General features: G+C 41.5%; 1 protein-coding gene across 4 annotated transcripts in view; it reads left to right on the top strand.

Annotated features, from left to right (window-relative positions):
• CADPS2 (calcium dependent secretion activator 2) overlaps positions 1-23,594 on the top strand; it is a 447,623-nt gene that overhangs the window by 282,907 nt on the left and 141,122 nt on the right. For all 4 annotated transcript variants that reach the window (XM_055314464.1, XM_055314463.1, XM_055314462.1 and 1 more), the window contains exon 9: positions 7,390-7,456. In XM_055314464.1, the coding sequence (XP_055170439.1) occupies positions 7,390-7,456 (67 nt within the window). The remainder of the gene's footprint in view (positions 1-7,389; positions 7,457-23,594) is intronic.

Raw genomic sequence — 23,594 nt, 5'->3', positions numbered from 1 at the left:
AGGCTTCTCCTCAAGAAGGCCCTTTCCAGGACGGAGGCCTCTCTGTACCGATGTTCCCCCTTTCTGTGTCTTTCCTTGAAAACCGAAGCCCTGTGCGAGGGAGACTTCATCACTCGGCGGGCGGACGGATGGTTCCATTGCTGTGGGTTAAGAGCCAGACCCCAGCGGTCAGCAGAATCGTCCTCTCATCCGGGCGCTGACGGATTCCCACGTTCTGCGCACAGTCGTGTCTCTCGGGTGCTCATCAGTGATGGTCTTTCATCATGAAGTGAGGCCATGAACTCCCACAGCATGGACGCAGCGCGGGTACACGGCCGCGTCCTCCTTCCCACTAGAAGTGTGGGCCACCGGCCGAATCGAGTCGAAGCTCACCTGCGACTTTCAGTGCGGGGGCTTTGTTGCATGGCGAAGCGTTCTCTGGACAATCTTCAAGTCAGAAAGCGTCTGTAAAGTGGGGGTTACGGGGCTTGGGCCGCTGTGACCAGCGACTTCACGGTCCCATTTTCCGTCTTAAATACGGCGCACAGCGTGTTAGCTGTCTGTTGACTAGAAAACCGCAGGGCTCGCTGGAGCTCAGACGGACTGTGCCAGCAACTGGAGTTAAGTCTCGATTTTGAGAACTAATTGGAAAATGAGTTCTTGAGGTTTCATTAACTCTGTGCCCATATGTATTAGCAGAAAATATACACCATTTACAGAAAAGTGGTTTATTATTAATAATGATTTTGGAGGGATTTTGGCTTAAAGGAAGACAAATCACAGAAGGAGATACGTGAATCTCCTTTTAAAAAAACGTTCAGAGGGGCATAGTAATGTTACCGATACTTGTTTGCTTGAAGCTCATTTTTACCAAACTCCGTTTTTCTTACTCTGTTCTTGAGACCATTTTATTGGTAATAATACATCTTGTTAATGAGCAACACAGATCAAACAAAAGCGTTTATTCCTATTGTCACAAAGCATTCTGATGGATTTCACAAAGGCTCTGCTTTTTTTTTTTTTTTTTTTTTTTTTTTAGGCTCTGCTTTTGTCTACAAAATGAAAACTTTCAGAAGCAACTTGGCTTATTAACGCATGACTCTTGTAGGGACCATAGTGATATCATAAAGATTGTGCCGTTTGCGGTGTTGAGAGTCTCCCGTGACTGTAGGCAGCTATGGGTAGAGAAGATGAAAAATAGTGCCCTGTTTGCCTTGTTGGTGGGCCTTATCAAAGTTCTTTGATTTTCTCTTTCCTTCTCTTCACAAGACGTTTTTCCTAACAGCACCCACATCCTATTTTAAATGTGCAGTCAAAAATCTTAAAGTTCAGTGTCCCATAGCCTATATTCGAGGATAGAGGATGACCTAAGAATACTTGGCAATACCAAAAAAAAAAAAAAATGGTCCTAGGCGAATGAAACATTGGTACACAGTTTTGTGCCTTGTTTTCTAGCAGTGGTCACTGTGTCTCTTTGGAACTACTTGCACTCTCCATCAGAAGCAGACCTAGAAGAGGGATTACTTCTTTAAGATTATTGCTGTGTTTATACTGATTTATAAAACCAAATGCTTCAAGGCTTTAAGTCTTATGTGTTAAATCCAAGCTTTGTGTCAGTGCTGCTAATTTCTTTGTCACCTAATCCCATGTAAGAAGAGAAGATTTTAAAGTTAAGCAGGCAATTTTTTGTTCAAAGGGAACAGCTTCTTAATACTTTAAGTTGGATGTATTGATGAAAGCAAACACTATTAAGTAGTATCTGAGCAGTTACTTTAAAGTAATCCAAAATACTCCAGTTACAAGAGTATTGTGCTGCACTGGAAATGGTTCAGTGGAGAAAATGTTACATCTTTAGTACAAATCAGAATTGGAAATACGTTCTTTTCAAATATGTGTGTACAAAAGAATATCTCTCTTACTCCCATTCAAATGATTCTTGGATCAAATTTAATTTAGGTGAGGAATTTTTTTCCCCCACGGCTATACTCTAATAGAGACCTGGAGAATGTAGTAGGACTGTGAAAAGGGCTGATATGTGTTCCTTCATTTTCCATCCACTTGCTACTTAGCTGAAATAATTTAACAAGGATAAGTATAAAAAATGCTTCGTTTAAAACCAAATTCGATAGGTTGATGAAAATGAATAATGTTGAAAACCCTATGGAAAAAAAAAAAGAAAAAACGCTGGCTTTCCTCTTTAAAACCTCTTCAAAATAAGGTGAAAAAAGCCTAGCAGTGCGCATTGGAGAATGTTGCTCTCACGCTGTATGATAAATATTTATTTTACTGGATAACATCATAAATTGTCACGTAGAGCCCAGTTAACTCTGTGTTCCCAGTTTGACTGGTATTTGGCAGGTCTGATTTACATACCCTTGAAATTTTTTTTTTAATTTTAGTTAATTATACAAGATTCAGAAGAAGCTAATTATGACTCAGCAGGTTACAAAATATTCAGGGAGATTATAACTGCTGAGCCGACTCCCCGACAGACCTATAGGACATGAACCAAGGTAGTCTCTGTCCAGAATGACGAATATACTGCCTGGAAGATAGTCTCTACATCTTTATTGTAGAATCAGATTCTATAAAGCAATAAAAAACCAATTTGTTTAGAATTTAGAAAGGATAATATTAATAATAGATTTTTAAAACTCTAAACTATCTTTATGAAACAGAAATGGATGACAGGTAAATAGCTTTCAAAGATCTGTTTAATTAATATCATTGCTAGATTTAGCCCTGTCGACCATACGTTCTCCTTTACAGAATTATACAGTTATAATTGATGTTCATAATAATGACCCTGAGATGCTATAGGGTCCTTTCTAAATCATTAAAGAAAGATCAAATTATATTCTATAACTATTTGAAATCAAGTTGATGTATATATACAAATTCTTTAAAACATAGTTAATGGATATAGTCTATATAAAGTAACTCATTTTTAAATAATTAAGAATACTCAGTATCACTATGTAAGTGTAATGAACTGAATCTTATTGCCTAGTAGAGCATAATATGCTAAATGTAACTTTAGTATATTTTTCTGAAATAAAAACAACATTACTGGGTTTTTATCCATAAAAGAGAATTTGTAACCTAACACTGAATATTAAAAAAAAAAAAATCGGTGACGAGAGAATACCTTTTGATGTTTATAGAAGTTTCTAATAAATGGACTATGTGATGATGACCAAATAGTCAAAAGATTTCGGCTTTTTGCCTACTCTCCCCACAATTCAGTCCTCCTAAAGCTAAGACCACTGAACCACAAACTTGGGAATAGCCTTGAGAACTCGTAAACCATTTAACCGTTAAAGCTTGTAGGAGTTCCACTGTACTCGGGTAGCTGTAGACCAAAGATAAGGATGTTTGTCACGGTACTTGACTTTGTCATATCAGAGATAGGACTTATGGCTCTATAATGATTATGGTCCCCAAATTTCTCATAATGGTAATTTCTTTCTGATAATGAAAATAAGCCGTGCTCTCGTACATTGCTAGTGGTAGTGTGAAATTGTACAGCCACTTTGGAGAACCAGTTTGGAAATTTCATGTAAAGTTACGCACACACTTCACATATAATTCAGTGATCCCGCTCCTAGGTATTTACCTGAGAGGAAAGAAAACGCAGACCCACGCAAACACCTGTACATGCATGTTTATAGTAATTTTGTTTATGATTTGCTAGAAAAGTGAAAGCAATCCAAATACCCACCAACTGGCAAATGGATAAACATGTTGAAGTAACTTCATACAATGAAATATGATATTCATCAGTGAGAAGGAATGAACTCCTGATAATAGACAACGGGGTGAATCTCAGAAGCCTTTTATTAACTGAAAGGAGCAAATACGATGTGCTCCATACTGTCTTTTTCCATCTATATGGCATTGTGGAAAACCACGTAAAGTCAGAAATCAGAACAGCGCTTGCAGGGCGAGGGGATGTGAGGAGGAGGTGAATCATAAAGGGGCCAGAAGGGAACGTTGCAGGGCTGCAGATGGGCTGTCAGTCCACTGTGGTGGTGGTGACCTCCCTGTGCCAACACTCACCAGGTCACACACCTGAAGCGGATGATTCTTCCTTCATGTAAACTCTACTAATAAACCTTACTTTAAAAAAAAAATGGAAGATACGCTCAGCGAAGAAATTCAGTGGAAAAGTAAAGACGTAAAGACCAATATGAAGGATATGAAGGAGCACCTGGCTGGTTCAGTAGAGCATGCAACTCTTGATCTTGAGGTCCTGAGTTCGAGCTCTACCTCGGGCATAGAGATTATTAAAAATACATGTATATATGTGAGATTCATCTTTAGTCTCCAGCGTGGTATTAACTGCAGGCTTAACATTTTGGTGCATCTTACTGGATGTTCTTCCTATGCATATACTATAAGCTCATGTGACTGCTTTTTTTAAGTTAGCTTTATAATAATTTTTCCATATCCTCCCTTCTTGGCATCACTTTTAATGGCCATTTACCCTTTCCTTACCATTTGATTCTTTAACGGTTTTGGGGGTTTTATTTTAAACAATATTGATGAACATCTTGTTCTTCACTCTTAAATTTCTCTCACGCCTGGAATCTAATTTTATACCAGTAAAAAGGCAGCTAGACAGTGATACTAGGTACTAATCATTCCTAGAGTGGAAAAAACTTTGAAATTTGTTGAAGTTGAATTCAATTGTTCTTATTCAGTATAGTTCTCTTTTCTGATGTTTTTGTGTCCATTTTATTTCATAACATTTTTGTCTGACTAATGTGGAAACTGAAGAGCAGAAACTATCATTTTTGCTACATAGCATTTATGACATTTCCTTTATGCAGTTAATCTTTTTTTGAATTGTCTTTTTTTTTTTCTTAGTACAATTCATGCCTAGCAACTTTCTAGACGTGCTTGTTCAGTTGTGACTTCCATATATGGCTGATTAAATTCCTTCTCGTAGTGCAACACCCCAAAATACCTCATGGCCCAACATTCAAATGCCTTCCTTGGTTCCAGTCTCAAATGTCTTTCATCCAATTTCTTATGACACCTCCCAATGTCCAGTGTACGCGTCTATGTGTCCACCCACAGCTCTGCTGTTGTCGGAGAATTCCTACATCGTCATTCCCAGTTTGTTGGTGCGTGATTTTGAATGATGTTGCAGCGGGTGTAGTACTCCTCGTGTAAGACTGTTGCTCCCAGGAAGACTTGCCGACACTTGCTTGGGGTGTTGATGGTTTGCATGTCACCGTTCACCTTCACTTGCATATGACCCAGCAGCGTGCTGAGCAGCGTGCTGAGCGAGACACTTGACGGAGCGGACAGGCGGGCTGTGGTCACGGGCAAAGGTGACTGACTCCAGATGTCTTCTGTGACTCCGAGGCAACCATTTGGTGTACATCTTGCATCTGTCGTGTCCACAGTACCCAGCTCCTGAGGTCATTGCTGTTAACCCTGTGAGAGGAGTTTGGGTGTGTGCCTTTCAGGAGAGGGAAATGACACAGGAGAGGCAGAAAGAGAGCAGCGAAACACTGTCACCAAAACCGTAGAAGAGAAATTAGAGGCTAGAGCGCAGGTGAGGCAAAGGGCGTTGGACGGACCTCAGGAGGAGCCAGTGAACAGCTGAGAACAGTAGCCGTGGATGCTAAATGAATTCGAGTTATGCCCAGGAGCGTGGTGTCAGGGGTGTGGTGCAAGCCCAGCAGAAGTTACCCAGCTAGCGGATGTGTCTGGAAGAAACTACGTAATTGATTTGGGCAGTGCAGATGATGATTTCCCATGCAAAAGCCTAGTTTTTATTTCCACTTTGAGTAATTGCATGTTTGTTTTCTTGATTCTGAAAATGCAGAACCCAGGACACCAAGCTCACAGATACAGAGACTGGGTGGGTGGTTGCCAGAGCCGGGCGGGCTGGAGGTTGGACAGATGGGGAAGAGGTATTAAAAAGAATTTAAAAAGAGTGCCCATCCATTTCAACATGCCTCAGCCAACATCCTGCATTTCTTCTTAAAAATGGGGCGAGAAGGTTTGCTTTGCTTTGCAAAAGAGAATTATGTAAGTAAGACAGAAACGAAAAAGTCATGCCAAGATTTTAGTTTTAAAAATCATGAAAGCCTCTGGGGGTGTACCTGGGTGGCTGCGTCGTTTGAGCTTCTGACTCTTGGTTTGGGCTCAAGTCATGATCTCGGGGTCGTGGGACGGAGCCCCACGGGAGCTCTGCGCTCAGCAGGGAGTCTGCTCCTCTGCCTCTCCTCTGCCTCTCCCCTGATCACGTACTCTCTCTAAATAAATAAATATTAAAATAAAATAAATAAAAACGAGAGTCTCAAGACTTTTAAGCCCCCAAATAAATGATTAACCGTAGTACTTTTTTATTACTCAGAATTGCAAATAAATTTAGTTTGCATAGCCCTTACAGTGATAAACCTTCACATCAGAAATAAAGGACTGTGATATTGAATATTACAAAATATTGAATATTACAAAATATACAAAATATTGAAAAATCTTGAATTTAAAAATTAGGCCTGCAGTCATCACATTTCAAACTTGTAACCGTGTTTCCCACTGTTGTAGAAGGTGTGTTTAAGGTTCCATGGTCAAATTTTAAAATAGCTCTCCATGATATGCTTCACTTGATTAATTTTTAGCATCCTCTTTTTCTTCCTTGATGTATGTATCTACATATTCAGTGAGAACACAGGTTCTATTCTCAAATGATTGACTATTCATTTCACCTCCTGTTACCCTCAGCAACACAAACTTAAACCAAAGCCCAGGTTGTGACTCTGTTGAATTATGCCACGGCCTCCTCACCCACATTACGGTCTGAATTCCGTGGTCAGGAAAATTTGCAGCAAGATACTTGCATAAACCAGCTCAACCAGCAAATCGCGAGACTGGGAGACACCGCAGAAATCAGCAAACCGAGTCCTCCGGTTGATAGTCGAAGAAACGGGAACGGGGATGGGTGCCGGCCTCACTCGGGGTCAGCTAGCCAGACAGTGACCCTTGGCTCCGTAGCCGCCGCCTCCGTGGGCCGCACTCCCCAGCCCCGGTCATCGGAGAGCCGGGACACTGGGCGCCCTGTCCCCAGTTGTCGCCTCGGTCTCTCCGAAGACGTGCGCGGAAGAATGCAATTCCCACTGGTTCTTTCATCATCCTTTCTGGCTCCAACTTCACTCAGTTTGTCATAAGAACTAACAAATCGATGAGCCACATAAGTCAGTTCCCTTTCAAGAACCTAGGATAAGCTCAGTCGTCCTGTAACACAGAAGCGACGTGCTGTCTCGGCGTTCAGAGGAACTCCACTTTGCCTTTAGCAGGCCAGTCTCAGGAATAGAAACACGGAAGAAACACGATTACGCAGAGCCGCACCGTTATTCATCTAAAATATTCTTTGCTTGTTTTTCTTACCAGATATCTGTATGCCCTGGGACAGAAGGTTTGGAAAAGATGGAAAAAACGGTACTTCGTTCTCGTTCAGGTCAGTAAATTTTTTTCCTGTTACAGAATCCATCCAACACAGCAGTTCTCAGACTTTTGTCTCGTGGGTTAGATCTACGGATTGATATTCACTGTGTTAGAAACTAAAACTTAAGACCTTTAAATATTTCGTTTTAAAATAAAAGTACTAGGTTTTTTACATGCTAACGCAAGTGGCATTTTTGTGTAAAACAACTGTTTATAACTGTTTTCTGAACCAAACAATTTAGGGAAATGAGCGGCATTATTTTGCACTTTTTCACATCTCTTTAACGTCTAGCTTAACAGAATGCAGCTGTATTTTCATATCAACTTCTGCATTCAATCTGTTGCAATATCAGATGAAATTTAGCCTCTGGAAAAATCCACTGTACACACATGAGAGAATAACTGTGAAAAAGGCAGATGATGCCTGAATATTATTATAAAAATAGTTTTGACCCTGCAGATTCCCTGAAACGATCTTAAAGTTCTCTAGGATGACAGGACCATACCTTGTGAAAAGCTGCAACATTCTGGTATTTTATAGATAAAGCATAATACCTAGAAGCTCCCGTGTTTTGTAGATAAGCAATTTTTACGACCTATGCTCACAATTACATCTTTAAATTACCTGGACTGGTGGATTTGATTGCAGTAGGGTTCTGCATATAGACCGATTACTGGGATAGACATTCTGGTGGACTCTGTTTGGTTCGTTGTTTTTAATCATGGGGGGACGGTTGCTCATAGAATATACTCATCAAGTTAAACGTGCATTGAAGAGTGACCTTCTGAGTAGTAGTCGTTCATTCAAGGATGAGTCCAAGCCATTTTATTCCCAATGGGTATATATGAAAAGAAAATCATCCTTGGTGCTCTCAACATAAAACAGTCTCTAAAATCTTATCAGTTCCTACGCATGCGTTGAGCAGACTTACGTGGCATCAGAATGACTTGGTGAACGACGAGGCGGGAAACCTGTCAGCAGGGCTCTCTGTCCATTGTTGGATGTGCCACCATCGCATGGTAACTTCATGAAAAGTGTGAAAATTCGGTCAAAAGCTTTACCTGCATAGCACACAGCCAGCCTGTCTGGTTAAAATGTAGCTTCAGGGATCCCTGGGTGGCGCAGCGGTTTGGCGCCTGCCTTTGGCCCAGGGCGGGATCCTGGAGACCCGGGATCGAATCCCACGTCGGGCTCCCGGTGCATGGAGCCTGCTTCTCCCTCTGCCTGTGTCTCTGCCTCTCTCTCTCTCTCTCTCTGTGACTGTCATAAAATAAAAATCAAAAAAAAAATAAAATGTAGCTTCATGTGATGAAAGCCAGTATTTGGTCAGGTAATTTAGCCAAAGATACACCTACATGCTCACACCCACATCGGCAATCTTGATACAAAGCCCAGGCATTTGCTTTGAGTGCGGGTCTCCTATTTGAAGTTCTGGGTCGTGGTCTGTCCTCCAGAAACCAAACCCACAAGACCTCTCCTTTAGTTTCCAGGTTTAATTTTTTTACATTGGCACAGGAACTTAAATGCATTCATTTACTAAGCAGTTTTAACGCAGATCTTTCTGGGCATTTGATTTTATTCCTATTTATGTCTCCTCTATATCCTACAGATGTCTCACTCATCTATAACGTCACAACTTTGTATTAGCGACTAGTCTTTATCAGATCTTTTTAAAGCACTCAAGTGATTTTTCACAGAAATAGTAGCTTTTTCATAGTCACACTTTGTGCATTACTCTGCAGATTTTTTCTTGATTCCATATTTTTAATAGCTGATGTTATTGGCACAAAACTGACTAGCTGACTCTTCACAAGCAGGGAGTCTTACATATTAGTCATTACATTTTTTTTATTTTTAGGTTTTTTTTTTTTATACAGACTTTTATTTTTTTTAAGTATTTTATTTATTCCTGAGAGAAAGAGAGAGAGAGAGAGGCAGAGACACAGGCAGAGGAAAAAGCAGGCTCCATGCCGGGAGCCCAACGCAGGACTCGATCCGGGGTCTCCAGGATCAGGCCCTGGGCTGAAGGCGGCGCTAAACCGCTGAGCCACCAGGGCTGCCTCAGACTCTTATTTTTTTAGAGCAGTTTTAGGTTCACAGCAAAATTGAGAGGAAGGTACAGACATTTTTCCATATGCCCCCTGCCCCCACACATGCCACAGTCTCCCCATCATCCATGTCACTTGGTACGTGAGCCGACATTGAACGTGATAGTCATCCAGCAAGTGCTGTTTATGTTAAGGTTCACTCTTGGTGCTGTGTGTTGTGTGTGCGCCAACAAATGTTTGATGGCGTATGTCCATCGTTGAGGTGTCCTACAGAGTATTTTCACTGCCCTAAAGATCCTGTTTCCTGCCTATTCTCCCTCATGGCAAAAACCTCATGGTGGTTTTTACCATCTGCGTAGTTTCACCTTTTCCAGGGTCATAATCATACAGCACGTAGCCTTTTCAGACTGGTTTCTTTCACTTAATAATACGCTTGTAAGTTTTCTCTGTCTTTTCATAGCTCGATAGCTCATTTCTTCTTAGCCCCGAATAATATTCCATTGTCTGGGTGAATCACGGTCTGTTCGTTCATTCACCCATGGAAGGACATCTTGGCTGCTTCTGAGTTTTGGCAATTATGTATAAAGTCGCTATAATCACTCCTGGGCAAGTTTTTATGGAGACATAAGTCTTCAGCTCCTTTGGGTAAATACCAGAGTGCAGTTGCTGGATCGTGTTCATTGTGTTTTAAAGAACGAATCGGAGAGTGTTCGTCAGTCTAGAGACCTGGTTAAATGACAGGTTAAAAGAGTTCAACTATGTTCATTGTGTATATGAAAATGGACTCGGTTAGAGCTGTCTGGAGAGACCAGGTGATCACCTCAAGCTTTTGGCCAGGCGAGGTTTGAGGTAATCCTCTGCTCCTTGCCTTGTTTTCTAGCGTGTGATTACAGGAATCAATAGTTACAGGACAAACTCGTATATGTTGATGATCACTCTATAAAAGACTTTAGGAATGAAAGAATACTTTGAGATCATTAATTGAGATATCTTTGAGGAACATTAACCGTGTCTCTGGGAAGCTAGAGCGTTCTCTTGGTAACAAAAGTAAGTTTGACATTTTAATTTTTTTTAAGGTTTTTATTTAGTTGAGAGAGAGAGAGAGCATGTAGGAGCTGGGGGTGGGGCAGAGGAAGAGAATCTCAGGCGGACTCTCCGCTGAGCATGGACTGCAACTCAAGGCTCCGTCACAGGACCCTGAGACCATGACCTGAGCTGAAACCAGGAGTCAGATGCTTACCTGACTGCACCATCCGGGCGCCCTAAGTGTAACACTTTAAAGGGCGCATTTTTAATTTAAACCCATAGGTAAAATTTGAAGGTGAGCTCATATGTTCCATAATTGAAATGCAGAAAAAGTCACCGCCAGACTATAATGAATTCAGATTTACTCTACCTGAGATACCATCTTGCCATCTAAAGTCACATTTAAGCATTATAACTTTGCACAAATATACGTAATACACGTGCACTCGTACAGAGAATTCCACGGCCAGACCTAGTGAGGTAAACATGCCGGTACTCTGGCAACTTTTTGAAGTCTTAAATACAATTAGATCTTCCTTTCAATTCCAAATGTAATGGGAAGACAAATTGAATGCACACACTTCAGAATCAAGATGGATGTGTATGGAGATTCAGTGCGAGTGACCCGTTGGGAGGAACTGGGTTTTTTTTATTAGTATTTTTAAAGAGCACTCTCATTCTGTTGGCACGCGGCTTGTAGGTTCATACCTGCGGGCTGCATTATTGAAAGGTGAAGGAGTCATTTTTCTAGGGAGGCCACTGTCCCCCTGCTGTGTCTGCTGCTGCCGTCGGCAGAATGGTGCTCTGGCGATAATGTGAATCTCATCACCACTTGTGAGTGGGTATTATATGAGTGATACAGCTGGAGATGTAGCCATCAGCTCAAGAATTTGCACTCATAAAAATTGATTGAGAGTCTGGTTTGGCCAGCTGCAAAGTCATTGTTCGAAGTGAACACTCGAATAGCTGCCGAGGTGAAAAGACCTTCATATAAACATTTAAAGCAGAGTCCAGAATGGGGAAATATTGATTAACGTGGGGTGCTTATTTAGCTTCTAAGTACGATCGTAAATAAGATTAGTTTGGTCCCCATTCAGATTCCGAAGTCAGTGTAGTTACTGTATTGAATAGATTTTTACATTCTGTAAGAGGCTGCCTTTTTTTTTTTTTTAATGAAGATGGTAAATGTTAGTTTAAGCCAAATTGAAAGAACAATTGATTTTGAAGAATATATGTTGGAAATCTTATCAAAATTAAACCCCAGTGTTTCTTATTCATTTTTCTTGTGCTTATTCAGCGTTTTAGTATTAGATTTGGAGGATATCATGGTTGTAGAGTGCTTATAGCACTAATATATTTTTGTTTGTTATAGTGCAACCATTTAATAGCTTTGAAATTCTCTGATTTAATCAAACTGGATTATTTCGTGATTCTATAGCTTCTAGTGCCTATTCAAATGCTTCCACATATTGCATATTCTACAATTAAGTTAGATATTTCTGAGGCAATTCCCTGCTACAGTTATTGCTGTATCTTTTCTAATATTTACTAAGCAGTAGTAGCAGCCATTTGCGTGAAGCACTTTTAGCACATTATCTTATTTAATCCTCAGAATAAGGTATGTTTGAGGGATAGGTAATAAATACGATCCCTGTTGTACAGACGCGGTCGACGTACAAAGGGATTATTATCGGTATGTGGTAGAGTCAAGCATTCAAATCCAAATTCAATCTGCAAAGTAAGCTTCTATTTTCTCTGTCGTAACGCCGTGACTAAATCGAGGCACACAAACACAGTTGATCTGAAGACAAACAGATACAGGGATGTAGGAATGATCACCGTGGATCATTGATTTCAGGAGGCACCAAAGAGTCTGACGACAAATGGCCAGTGAGAGCACAGAGCGTCTCACGCGCACGAGGGCCACTTACTGGGTGACATCACTGGAAACCGAAGTAGACATCGATGTTGTTTTGGCCCCGTATCAAAGTGTTCACTGCTTGTTGTCGACGTGTCAGAATCATGACTCGAAGTTGCTGCAAACAACAGCAGGCTATCAAGACGTAATGTTAATTACCCATGAGCTGAGTTGGCACAGGATGCGAACAGTCGGCCGTGTCACTGAGTGACGCGGAGCTGCTGCAGACTTCCGAGCGCTCTCTGTGAGACGCCATCAGGAACCCGCCGTAGACGTGAAAGCAGTGGCTGCCCCAGCCCGTCGCCCTCAGAGATGCTCAGGGCGCGTGCAGAGCCCCCGCCGCGGGCTGCTGTCCCGTATGTGAGATACCGGTGACGCGTGGGGCTGTGTGGTCAGGGTGGAGGCTTAGGACAGTGGCTGTGTCGGCCCAGAGCAACGTGGAGCGCAGAGACACTGCCAGACCAAGAAAGTCATGGACAGTGGCTCCCTAGCTGTATGTTTTAATTCTTTTTTTTTTTTTTTTTAATTAGAGAGAGAGAGAGAAGCAGGCTCCATGCTGGGAGCCTGATGTGGGACTCGATCCTGGGTCTCCAGGATCACACCCTGGGCTGAGGGCGGCGCTAAACCGCTGGGCCACTAGGGCTGCCCACTTTATGTTTTAAATTTATTTAAAGTTTACAGGGCACGTTCAATGTAAGATAAAATCAAATCATACAGAATTATTTATGGAGAAAATGAAGAGCCGTCATCAGCAACAGCCCTGCCTTAGCACAAGCATTGCCATCTTATTCCGTTCTCCTTCCCAAACGACCGTTGCCAGGGAACCATCGCCGGTAGGATGGCCTTCTCCACTTCTCTCAGCGTGTTTGTGCTCACACATGTGCGCACACACCCTTCGCTTCTTAACAGGATCATCCCGTGTGTATGCTGTAGATTGTTTTGAGCCCCGTTAAAAATACTACAGATGAGGTGCCACGTCAGCACATAAAAATCCACTTTATTCTTTTGACTGAATCCTATGCTATGGATTAACTGATGTAATAAATGCCCCCCGTTGTTGGACATTTAAGTTTTTCCTTTTCTTTAGTCAATAAGCGATGCTGGGGCGCCTGGGTGGCTCAGTCGGTGAAGCATCTGGCTCCTGATGGCGACCTCAGGTTTGGGACACGGAGCCCCACGTTGGGCTCCGCGGTGAGTGCACAGCCTGCTCACGATTCCTCCTCCCCCGCTGCCCCTCTCTCTCCCTCTCTCTGAAAAGACCAGCAGTGGTACAATCAATATACACAGTTTGTTATCAAGCTTTGTGTGTGTGTGGCAGCGTTCTTACAGACATGGGATAACTGGGCCAAAGGGCGTGGGTACCTATGCCACGGAGGATTACGAAGCTTTAGGTGACTCAGGAGTGCTTGGCTACCAGAACTTCGGCCTGCTTTTTCATTTGTCATTTTTTTATAATTAATAAACAGTCCTCATGTGTCAAGTAGCATACATTATTTTATCTTTCAAGATGCACAGTTGCCATATGAAAGAAAATCGAAAGTCCTATTGGTTGTAGGGCTTATTTGAAGCAAAATGTTAGTGAACAAGAATTTTTTTAGTTTTTTACTTTTTTAAAGATGACTCTTGCTTTGTGACCATTGAGCTTTCCATAGTGGAGAAAAAAATGGTCCTATTATTTTATACAGTTTACCCCTGAACATGAACCACCAATGCATTTACTTTTCAAAATAGTTCTAAAATGTGAGCTATCACATGACGGTTTACCTGTGTCTTAGGAGCTAAAATCACAAAACACAAGATGAAGTGAACATGGGGTGGATTTAGTAAGGAGACTCTCGTAAGGATCAGGCGGTGATCCCGATGCAAAAATGCCTCTTTTGTATTTTCCCGGTATTCCCTTACAATTCCTGTTGTTGTCATCCTGTTTAGATTCCAGGGAAAGGTCTGATTCCTCTTACTGTATAGCTCATTCCTACAAAAAAGCGCAAAGGACCTATGAATGAGAATTGCCCAGTATTGTGAAGTCAGAATTAAATATTGTGGGCTCAGGGTTTTTTTTTTTTTAGAAAATTCTTTTTCAAGTCTCAGTTTTTGCAAGCTGTCTGTGCGCTGACGCGTATGTATGTATTTATATGCACACACATCTCTGTCCGTGCTACATACAGAGTGCACCTGCCACTTAGCAAAGACTCAGTAGGTATTTAAGTGAGTGAATATTATCTGCCCTTTACTTTGGGTTCCTGCTCAGACCTCTATATGGAACATAGTATTGTCTTCTGTTTGTGCACACGCGACAACACCTACGTGTCCTGTTTGACCTGTAGCCCGAACAGTGTCCCGCTGACATCCGTCCTCTGCAGTTCATGTGCTGCTGTCCTAGCTGGAACTACCCTCAGCTTCACACCGACTCCTATGGTGTCATCCTGCCATTCTCCCTGGAACCTACTGTTTGCATTGCCAAAATCATGTATTTGAGGCATAACCCAGGTCTTGCCATTTGCTGCTGAAGTCGTCCAGTGACTTCCCATTAGGCTTACAATTACCCCGCCGGCGACCTGGAGCAGGCCCTGCAGACCCGGGCCCGCGGCTTCCTGTTTGGTGTGTCCTCTCACACCGAGCAGCGCTTCGGCTTGCAGTGTTCGCCCCGGATTAATTACGGTGCCAAGAATTGGAGTTCAGTGTCTCAGTCACTGCCCTCCCTCTCCAAATGTACCCCAAATATATAATACGGGTTTATTTTTTACGGTATGATTTCTATGCAAATAGGCCTTTGCGATGAGTCCTGTGCTATTTGTTCGTCTAATGGTGCTTCGGCTACTCGTCAGCCCGTCTATAGAAGTTCTGAACATTCTCTTGCTTTCGCTTCCCCATGGCTGGCTCATTCTGCCGACCCATTTAAGTATCCAGTCAAATGTCCTCTTAAATGGGCCTTTTCTGCCCACCCAATCTAAAGTATCTCTGTCCCAGCACCTTGTTTTATATTTTTCAGAGTATTTATTTCTAATCAAAATGATCTTTTTTATTTATGTATTTCCCTATTAATTCTTTACCCCTTCTAGAATGTATGTCCCATGAAAATAAGGACCTTGTCTTTCTTATAATCTACTGTGAGTAGAAACTATTTGTTAAATATGTGTGTGTTATCAGTCTGAGCATTGTTTTTAAAAGACTGCCTTTCCCCTCTTTAGTTTCTACACCAATGGCTAAATCGTTTTTATGCCATTTGGTCAAGACAATAAATATATATTCCCCTCAAATCCATCATGATCTTGAAGATATAGTCCTTTTCCTTGATTAAATTAAGCTGTGGGATTTTTTTTAAAAATAACTCTAGCGGCACCTTTGGCCTCTACCAAGAGCGTTTCCAGCTAAGGATTTTTTAAGCCTTAATCTTTACTGAAATTAGATGGTGGCAGTTGCTAAGCTGCCAGCTGTTAACATGATCTCTGCAGTAGGAATACAACATGCAAACCTGAACGCTGTGGTCTCTGAAAACTCATAGTTAGCACTTACACGTGTGGACACAGACAGGTGTTGAACAGGTTGGCAATTGAAAATGAAGTGGGCGGGTTCCCAGACCAGATGCAGGTACCTCATGGGACCTCAGCAACTTAAGGGAAGGTGCCCCGTCAAAGGTAGTGATGCCAAAACCCGATTTAATGCTGTCCTCAGATTAAAGTCTGTTTTATCCCCCATTTCTCAATAAATCCATTCTTGATGGAGTTAAGAGTGGATTGGGTAAAGTATACTGAATGTTTATCATTGCTCTATCTTTCCACTGAAAGGATTTTCAGTTGCAGTGTAGTATATTATATAAGCTTTGTTCCATAACAGACATGGAAGCTTATAATTGAAAACAAATACTAGGTCAGACCACCTGTTTCTGTCTAATTCCCTGTCATGTGGTGATGGGGCAGTGTGGAGGCTGCAAAACCTTACCTTGGGGGCCCAGGGAGCTGGTCCCATAGCTTCTCTGCCAGCAACATGGTTTAACCATTCGCGCCAGCTGATACCCCTGTTGCGGAGTGCAGCTCCTCCCATTACCCTTAACTTGTTGGACACTGGCTAGCAAACCGACAGCTACAAGGTGTTAGCACCATTCAGGAGCGTTCACTAGAATGTACGCTGCAGGTTCGTTGTGGAGTGTGGCTCAGGAGTGTGATTGAACACGACCTTGCAAAAGACGTGGGTAAAGTGAAAGCTCTTGGGAAGACTCAAGAAATCCAAAGAAGTGTAAAATACAGTACTTTTATGGAACTAGAACTAGGAGCCAGTGAGTTAAAGGGTGGTATTCATGGTTAGTTGCTTCTGGAGCCAATGTATTAAAAAGCCAAGCTGTACTTTTTTCAGTTGTCTCCTGGGTCAGGTTTCCTAATTCTCAGTGATAGCTTTGTTAGTGGCTGGTGTTTTGTTACTCTTCCATCTGTACTCTTCATTAAAACCCTCAGCCCAGGTACGACTCATTCTGGGTCTGTGGAGGGACTTTTGAGGTTTTAAAAGATTAAATAAAACATTAAAAGAAGTACAAAATAAAGCAAATGTTTAATACATTGTCATTTAAGTCACCATGGCTGGGCAGCCCAGGTGGCTCAGCGGTTTAGCGATGCCTTTGGCCCAGGGCGTGACCCCGGGGTCCTGGGATCGAGTCCCATGGCAGGCTCCCCGCACGAGCCTGCATCTCCCTATGCCTCTCTCTGTCTCTCTCTCTCTCTCTCTCTCTCTCTCTCTTTGTCTGTCTCTCATGAATAAATATATAAAAAAATATTTAAATAGAATAAAATAAATCACCATAGCTTTAGAAAGTAGGTGATTCCTTTGAAGTTAAAGGGTTTTTTGTTTTGTTTTGTTTTTATTTCTAAAATTTCTAAAAATCTTGAATTTGGTACTTAAAATGTTATGTATCATGTTAAAGCATTATTTAAAGCTGGCTAGAAATATAGTACTTAAAAATAAAGCATAAAACAGTAGCCAGACTTGTATTCCAAGTTACATAAAGAAGCAACACTGATGTTAAGCATTTTACATTCCATATTAAAAAAAAAAAAAGAAAGAAAGAAAAAACAAGCCTTTTGACAGGTAATTTTGAAGATTAGACCTTAAATGGCAAGCACATTTTTAGCATTTTAGGTGGGTTACACAGATCATGTCTGGGTTCTTTAGTGCATGACCACATGAACATAATTAATGTAGAGATTAATTTAGAGATGGATCTTTTTTTAAATTAATCAAGATAATGTCCATTAGAATAAAAGAGATAATATCTAAAACTACATTCAGAGGCATCTCCACTTTCTCAGGTTCTTGTTCATTTACATATTCATTCAATGAATCTGTCTTCTTAGTGGGAAAGAAACAGCCTAGGGGAGAGAAAGAGAGAACCAAGTGAGGCTGGGACACAGAGGCCCAGACAGGAAAGCCCTCGGGTCATCCACAGCAGAGGAGCGTAGGGCCAGGATCAGCGCAGGCCCTGAATCAGCCAGGTGCCTTCACTGTGCAGCAACAGAGCACATCTCCAGCCCCCAATGAAGGGGTTCTCGGAAGTCACAAAGGAAGAGAGGAGGATGGTTCCCTGGCAGCTGGGTTTGGTTTGTTGGGAGACCAGCGCGCTCGGCAGGCCGGGGCCAGGTACTCTACATCAGCCCCGTAGGGCATGTTATTGTCGTCTCTGATGGAAAATCCGGACTGAGGCGTGTAAGAGTGCAAGTGATGCCCCGAGGACATGTCAGAGCTGAGTTGGAAAGAGTAATTGAGAGGGAAACAAAGTGGGACTTCCGCTTTGCAATGGGGACTCCCATTAAACCTGCTTATCCCCCTTCCCTTCCATTTTAAACACCTTAATATGATTATCTGCAGAGAGCCATTTTCTGGCCCAATTATCAAAAATATGCCCCCTTCAATACCATTCTTTTTTACTCTGTTTTATTTTTCTTCAAAAACAATTCACACTGAAAGTTGCTTTAGATACGTCCTTATTGGGATCCCTGGGTGGCGCAGCGGTTTGGCGCCTGCCTTTGGCCCAGGGCGCGATCCTGGAGACCCGGGATCGAATCCCACATCGGGCTCCCGGTGCATGGAGCCTGCTTCTCCCTCTGCCTGTGTCTCTGCCTCTCTCTCTCTGTGACTATTATAAATAAATTAAAATTAAAAAAAAATACGTCCTTATTTGTGGAGGCTTCTCCCTTCTGTGTGAGATTGATATTATTTTTCTAATTTTTTTTTTCTGACTCTGATGCTGGGGACATTGTTGTAATGCTCAGGACCTAGAAATATTCATTGTAGGTCCTCAATATTTGTTGAATGAATGAATGAATGAATGAATGTGGGAAAATACCCATAAACAAGGGAAGATAATGAAAATCATAAATGTACATGAAACTAAAGTCAGTTATTCACTATTCTGACTAGTGAACAATGAAAGACCAGCTCCCAGATCTCTCAAAGATATCAAAGGACCAACTGTATCTTTATAAAAGACCAGATTATAGTCAGATTAGTCTTAAAACTGTTTTGCTAATGTGTCCCTTAAAATAATTTTGTACAACTAACAGGTCATTGTAAACTTTGTTGGTGGTGGGTTTTTGTTTTTGTTTTTGAGAGAGAGAGAGCAAGGGGCGGGAGGTAGGGGCAGGCAGGCAGAAGGAGGAGACAGAGAATCTTAAGCAGGCTCCATGCCCAGCACAGAGCTCAACACAGGGCTCGATCTCACGACTCTGAGATCATGACCTGAGCCAAAATCAAGAGCCAGATGCTTAACCAAGCCACCCAGGTGCCCCAGGTCATTGTAAACTTTCCATTGTAAATTTAAGTAGTTGCCCATGGATGCAGGTCCTAAAATAAAACCATTAATCAATCAATGGTAAGCACAGATCTAAATGCCACTAAATAGGATCTAAATGCAGCTACCTGTAACCGTTGAAAATTATATTTTATTAGCTTTTTGTCCTTGAGTTCTTATTTCCCTGGCTCTTCTCCAAATGGGATTTTATCCTTAGGAAATAAGATCATGATTCAGAATCCTCTTTGAGTACTCTGTCATGTTTCTCTGCAACTAAAAAGAAGTACATAAAGTTGGAATTTAAAAAAAAAAAATCCTATGAAGTCCTAACTGCCAATACCTAAGGATATGACCTTAGTTGGGAGTTCTGTTCTACCTAGAACGAGGTCATACTAGGAAAGCATGGGCACCTGATTCAGTAGGACTGTATCCTTCTAAAGAAGAAGGTGTTTGGGAGCAGTCGTGCACACAGGGAGAACACCACGTGAAGATAAAGACCAAGACGGAGACGATGCTTCCACCAGCCAAGACATGCCCAAAAATGGTAGCACCACTGGGTGTGATGGGAGACACCAGGGATGGGATGGATCCTCCTCACAGCCCCCAGAAGGAACCAACCTTGATTTTAAACTCGTAGCTTCCAGAACAGGGGGGGGGGGGCGGCAAATTTCTGTGTACGCCACATAGATCAATAAACAAGCTTAGGCAGAGGACAGAGGTACCTTTTTATGTAACATAAAAAGTCACATAGGAAAGACAGCCCCTTTACCTAAAAATGGCTTCGTCATTATGTCTTTTTATGCTCAACACCCAGATTTATTTCCCCTTCTCCCTCTGTTTGAGCAAACCAGGTTAGTTAAACGACCTTGCTTGAATAAAAATGATGGCGAAATGGAAAAAACAGACTCATAGAAACAAAAGGCTTCACATTAAAAGTTCTTTTATATTGATGTACATTTGCAGTTCTGAGTAGCAGACAACTGATAAAACATATAAATACGTGACAAAATTTTAAAAACAATTATTAAACGTAAAAAGTAAGTTTTATTGGCAAATGCCTCTCTTCATGAACTGGCTGTAGCTGCCCTTCCCAATTTTTCTGTAAATGAGTATTTTTCTAAAATGAGAAAGAGTTTCAGATTGATTTCTTGTTTATAGCATTACGGAGAGAGGTGAGCATGGATAAGCCTGGCTCCCCTCGGTGGCTGGGTGGAAACCGTCTTGTTGTAATGCGCAGGACCTAGAGTCACTTTCTCAACCGAGGTTTGGTCGTGTGTGTGGTTTTTTTAGGCTCCTAAGATAGATGCCCCCAAACACGTAGTGAGATAGCATTAAAAAAATGTTTTTGAAATTCTGTCATCTTCTAACTAGTTCCTTCTGGAATTTTGCCAAAAGCAAAAAATGTAAAAACCATCTAATCGTCAAATGCTTGGTTTTGCCTCCAGCCGTACAGAACCCGTCCCAGTGCACGGGGAGACACTGCCCAGCCTGTCCAAGCCTCACTCCATCAGTAACTGCTAGAAAATACAAGGTTAGGAGAGCTGTTCATTTCTACTTCCTCTCCAGCTCGAGACTGAAGAGGTAAATCCTGTCAGTGCTCTAGTGGGAGATGAAGGGGGATCAACGAGGATTTTCTGTCGTTCAGCAGAGTCAGACCTTGAAAGATCAGTGTTGGTTCAAGGATAGACAAGAGGAGAGGTGGTGGGGCTGGGGGAGGGGGAGTAACGGAGACCCGCGAAGGGATTAGCTCATTAATGCCCATCTCGCTTCTTTTATAACAAAGGTGGACTCTACTGAATACGGTTGGGGAAAATGAGAGTCGGCTGAGAGAGCTGACAAATAAGGCAGTAAAACCAAACCCAAACTGAGGTCCACATTTTAGGCGGTGACGTACGGGAGGAGCACTACACGGGATGAAGTCAGTGGCGGAAGACAAGAGAAGCTCTGAAAGTCTGAAAACCCTACCCACAGTGAAATATGAAGGAAAGAAAGAAAATGCCCAATAAGACAAAAAAAATCTGCTTATCTAAGTGGAGAGAGAAGAGAACACAGAAGTAGTAATAAAAGCAAGAGTGAAAGTAAAAAATAAAAGGGAACATTTTCTGATATTTAGAAAAAATTAGTCGGCACATAAGCCGACTTCCACATTTCAGGAAATTCAGTGGGAAGAATCTTCAAACATTTCTTCCAAAATATTTTTTTCGATTAAAAATAAGGGTGTTGGGGCACCAGCTCAGGGGGTTCCGTGTCCTCCTCGGGCTCAGGTCTTGATCCTGGGGTCCTGGGATGGAGCCGCCCCTGACCCCCTGCTCAGGGGGAGCCTGCTTCTCCCTCTCCTCTGACCCTGCCTCCACTTGTGCTCACTCTCTTGCTCTTGCTCTTGCTCGCTCTCAAAGTCTTATAAAAAATGTGTGTTACCTCCTACATCTTAGCACTCTACTACAGAAGTCAGTAGGGCTAGATCTACAGAGAAGTGATGGGAAATTGTGTGACTTGAGAATTTCGTATACATCTAAGATCTGTAGGTCACCTTCCTGAAAATACTTAAAGGGGGGGAGCTCTCCTGGTATTTGAGATGAATGAATATAGTTTCTCAGAACTATGAAACTTAAAATATAAAAGAATTAAAGAGTAATGATAAAATTGAGCTAAATCTGTTGCTGTTCTAAAATATCTTGAGTCAAACGTAAACATGAAAAATTATTCCCAAGCAAGTTATAGACATATGAAGTAATTTTTTCTTTAAAGATTTATTTTAGGGGGCGGGGGCAGAGAGGAGAATCCCAAGCAGACACCCCGCTGAGCACAGAGCTCGACACAGGGCCCCATCTCAGGACCCTGAGGTCATGACCTGAGCCAAGATCAACAGTCAGATACTCGACTGACTGCACCACCCAGGTGCCCCATGAAGTAACTACAACAAAACGTGAAACCTAATTTCCATGTTTTGTCAACGTTAATGGAGTGTTAAAAACAGGCTATACTTCTCAAGTTACATAAGAAACAGTAAAAAATGATTTTTTTTCCATTGGAGAAAATACGGGTTTAGCTCTCCTTGAAAAGTCTTAAGTACCTAGTGTAGAATAAAAATGGGATGTTGAGAAAACTTGAGTAAACCTAAAACAAAAGACAGCACTACATATGTATTAAATGGATGTATTAGGAGTCAGATTCTCAGAATGGGATTAAACAAATCCATATGTCTGGTGATTTTAAGAGATACGCCACAAACAGCAAGAGTATGGAGGGAAAGTAGCATGACAATACTCAGACCAAGGAAAATTGAAGAGGGGTAGTAAACACATCAAAGGATTATAATTTAATATTAATTGAAGATATAATCAACAGTTACTAAAACATTTAGTTTGACTTTATACTAAACTTTAGTGTAACTTTATGAACTTTTGGTATACCAAACTTTAGTATACGACTTTAGACTAAAACATTGAGTATGAATTTACTATAAGCATACAGTAATAAGACTATTACTGTAAAAATTACTATAAATGATCTATTGGATATGTGTCTGAGAGAAATAAAGGGATAATGCCTCGAATTACTTGCTGTTCAATTCACTTTTCTTTCTCTCCCAAAGTAGTCTTAATAGTCTTTGATTACAGATTCTTGCAGATAACCGTATATCTTATAGCTATCTTATTTAGTAACTTTGCCAGAAAGTGAGAGGTAATTGGCTTATTTGGGAAAGCAGTGTAAGTTTCAGAATGTGAATCATAAAATAATGTGGCATAGTAAAAGGAATACCTAACTAGGTTTGAGGAGACTTCCGTTCCTAGACGTACGTGATCATTTCCTCCTGGGTGACCTTGGGAAAGTCCGTTTCCTCCTCTGTGGGTTCTGGAGTCGAGATCATGACCTCAAGGGCCCCGAACCCTGATCCCTCGGTATCAGTATGTTGTAGAGAATAATCTTGTTTTCTTTCCATTGAAGCTTAGCTGTAAGTTTAACTCTCTGTGATTTCATGAGACTTGAGTCCTTTATATATCATAGTTTCCAGTTTCCCAGAATACCCCTTAAGGGTATTCTCTTAAGACCCTCACCACACGTAACAATATTGTATTCATTAATCTTTGCCAATTAAATAAAACCCTTGTAGAATGTCAAGACACTACCATCAGAAAGTAAACCTGTAACGTTGTGGAATCCAGTACTGTCTATACTACTACGTAATGTGTGTCTTAAGTATATGTAAGAATGAATTTAGACAGTTCACTAAGTTCCATTATAATCCCAAAACTGCTTAGCATTTTTCCTGATCAGTTTTCAGTTTATAATACTTTCTAATGTCTTGGCTTTACCTTTCTCTCAAAGTAAAAACACAAAATATAGCAAGATCTCATTTATGTGAATCCCGTGTTTTTGCGA

This window comes from Nyctereutes procyonoides, unplaced genomic scaffold (genome assembly GCF_905146905.1).
Source record: "Nyctereutes procyonoides isolate TBG_1078 unplaced genomic scaffold, NYPRO_anot_genome, whole genome shotgun sequence".
Taxonomy (NCBI): Eukaryota; Metazoa; Chordata; class Mammalia; order Carnivora; family Canidae; genus Nyctereutes; species Nyctereutes procyonoides.
The sequence above is the reverse complement of the archived record's forward strand: the minus strand, read 5'-3'. Positions and strand labels throughout refer to the sequence as shown.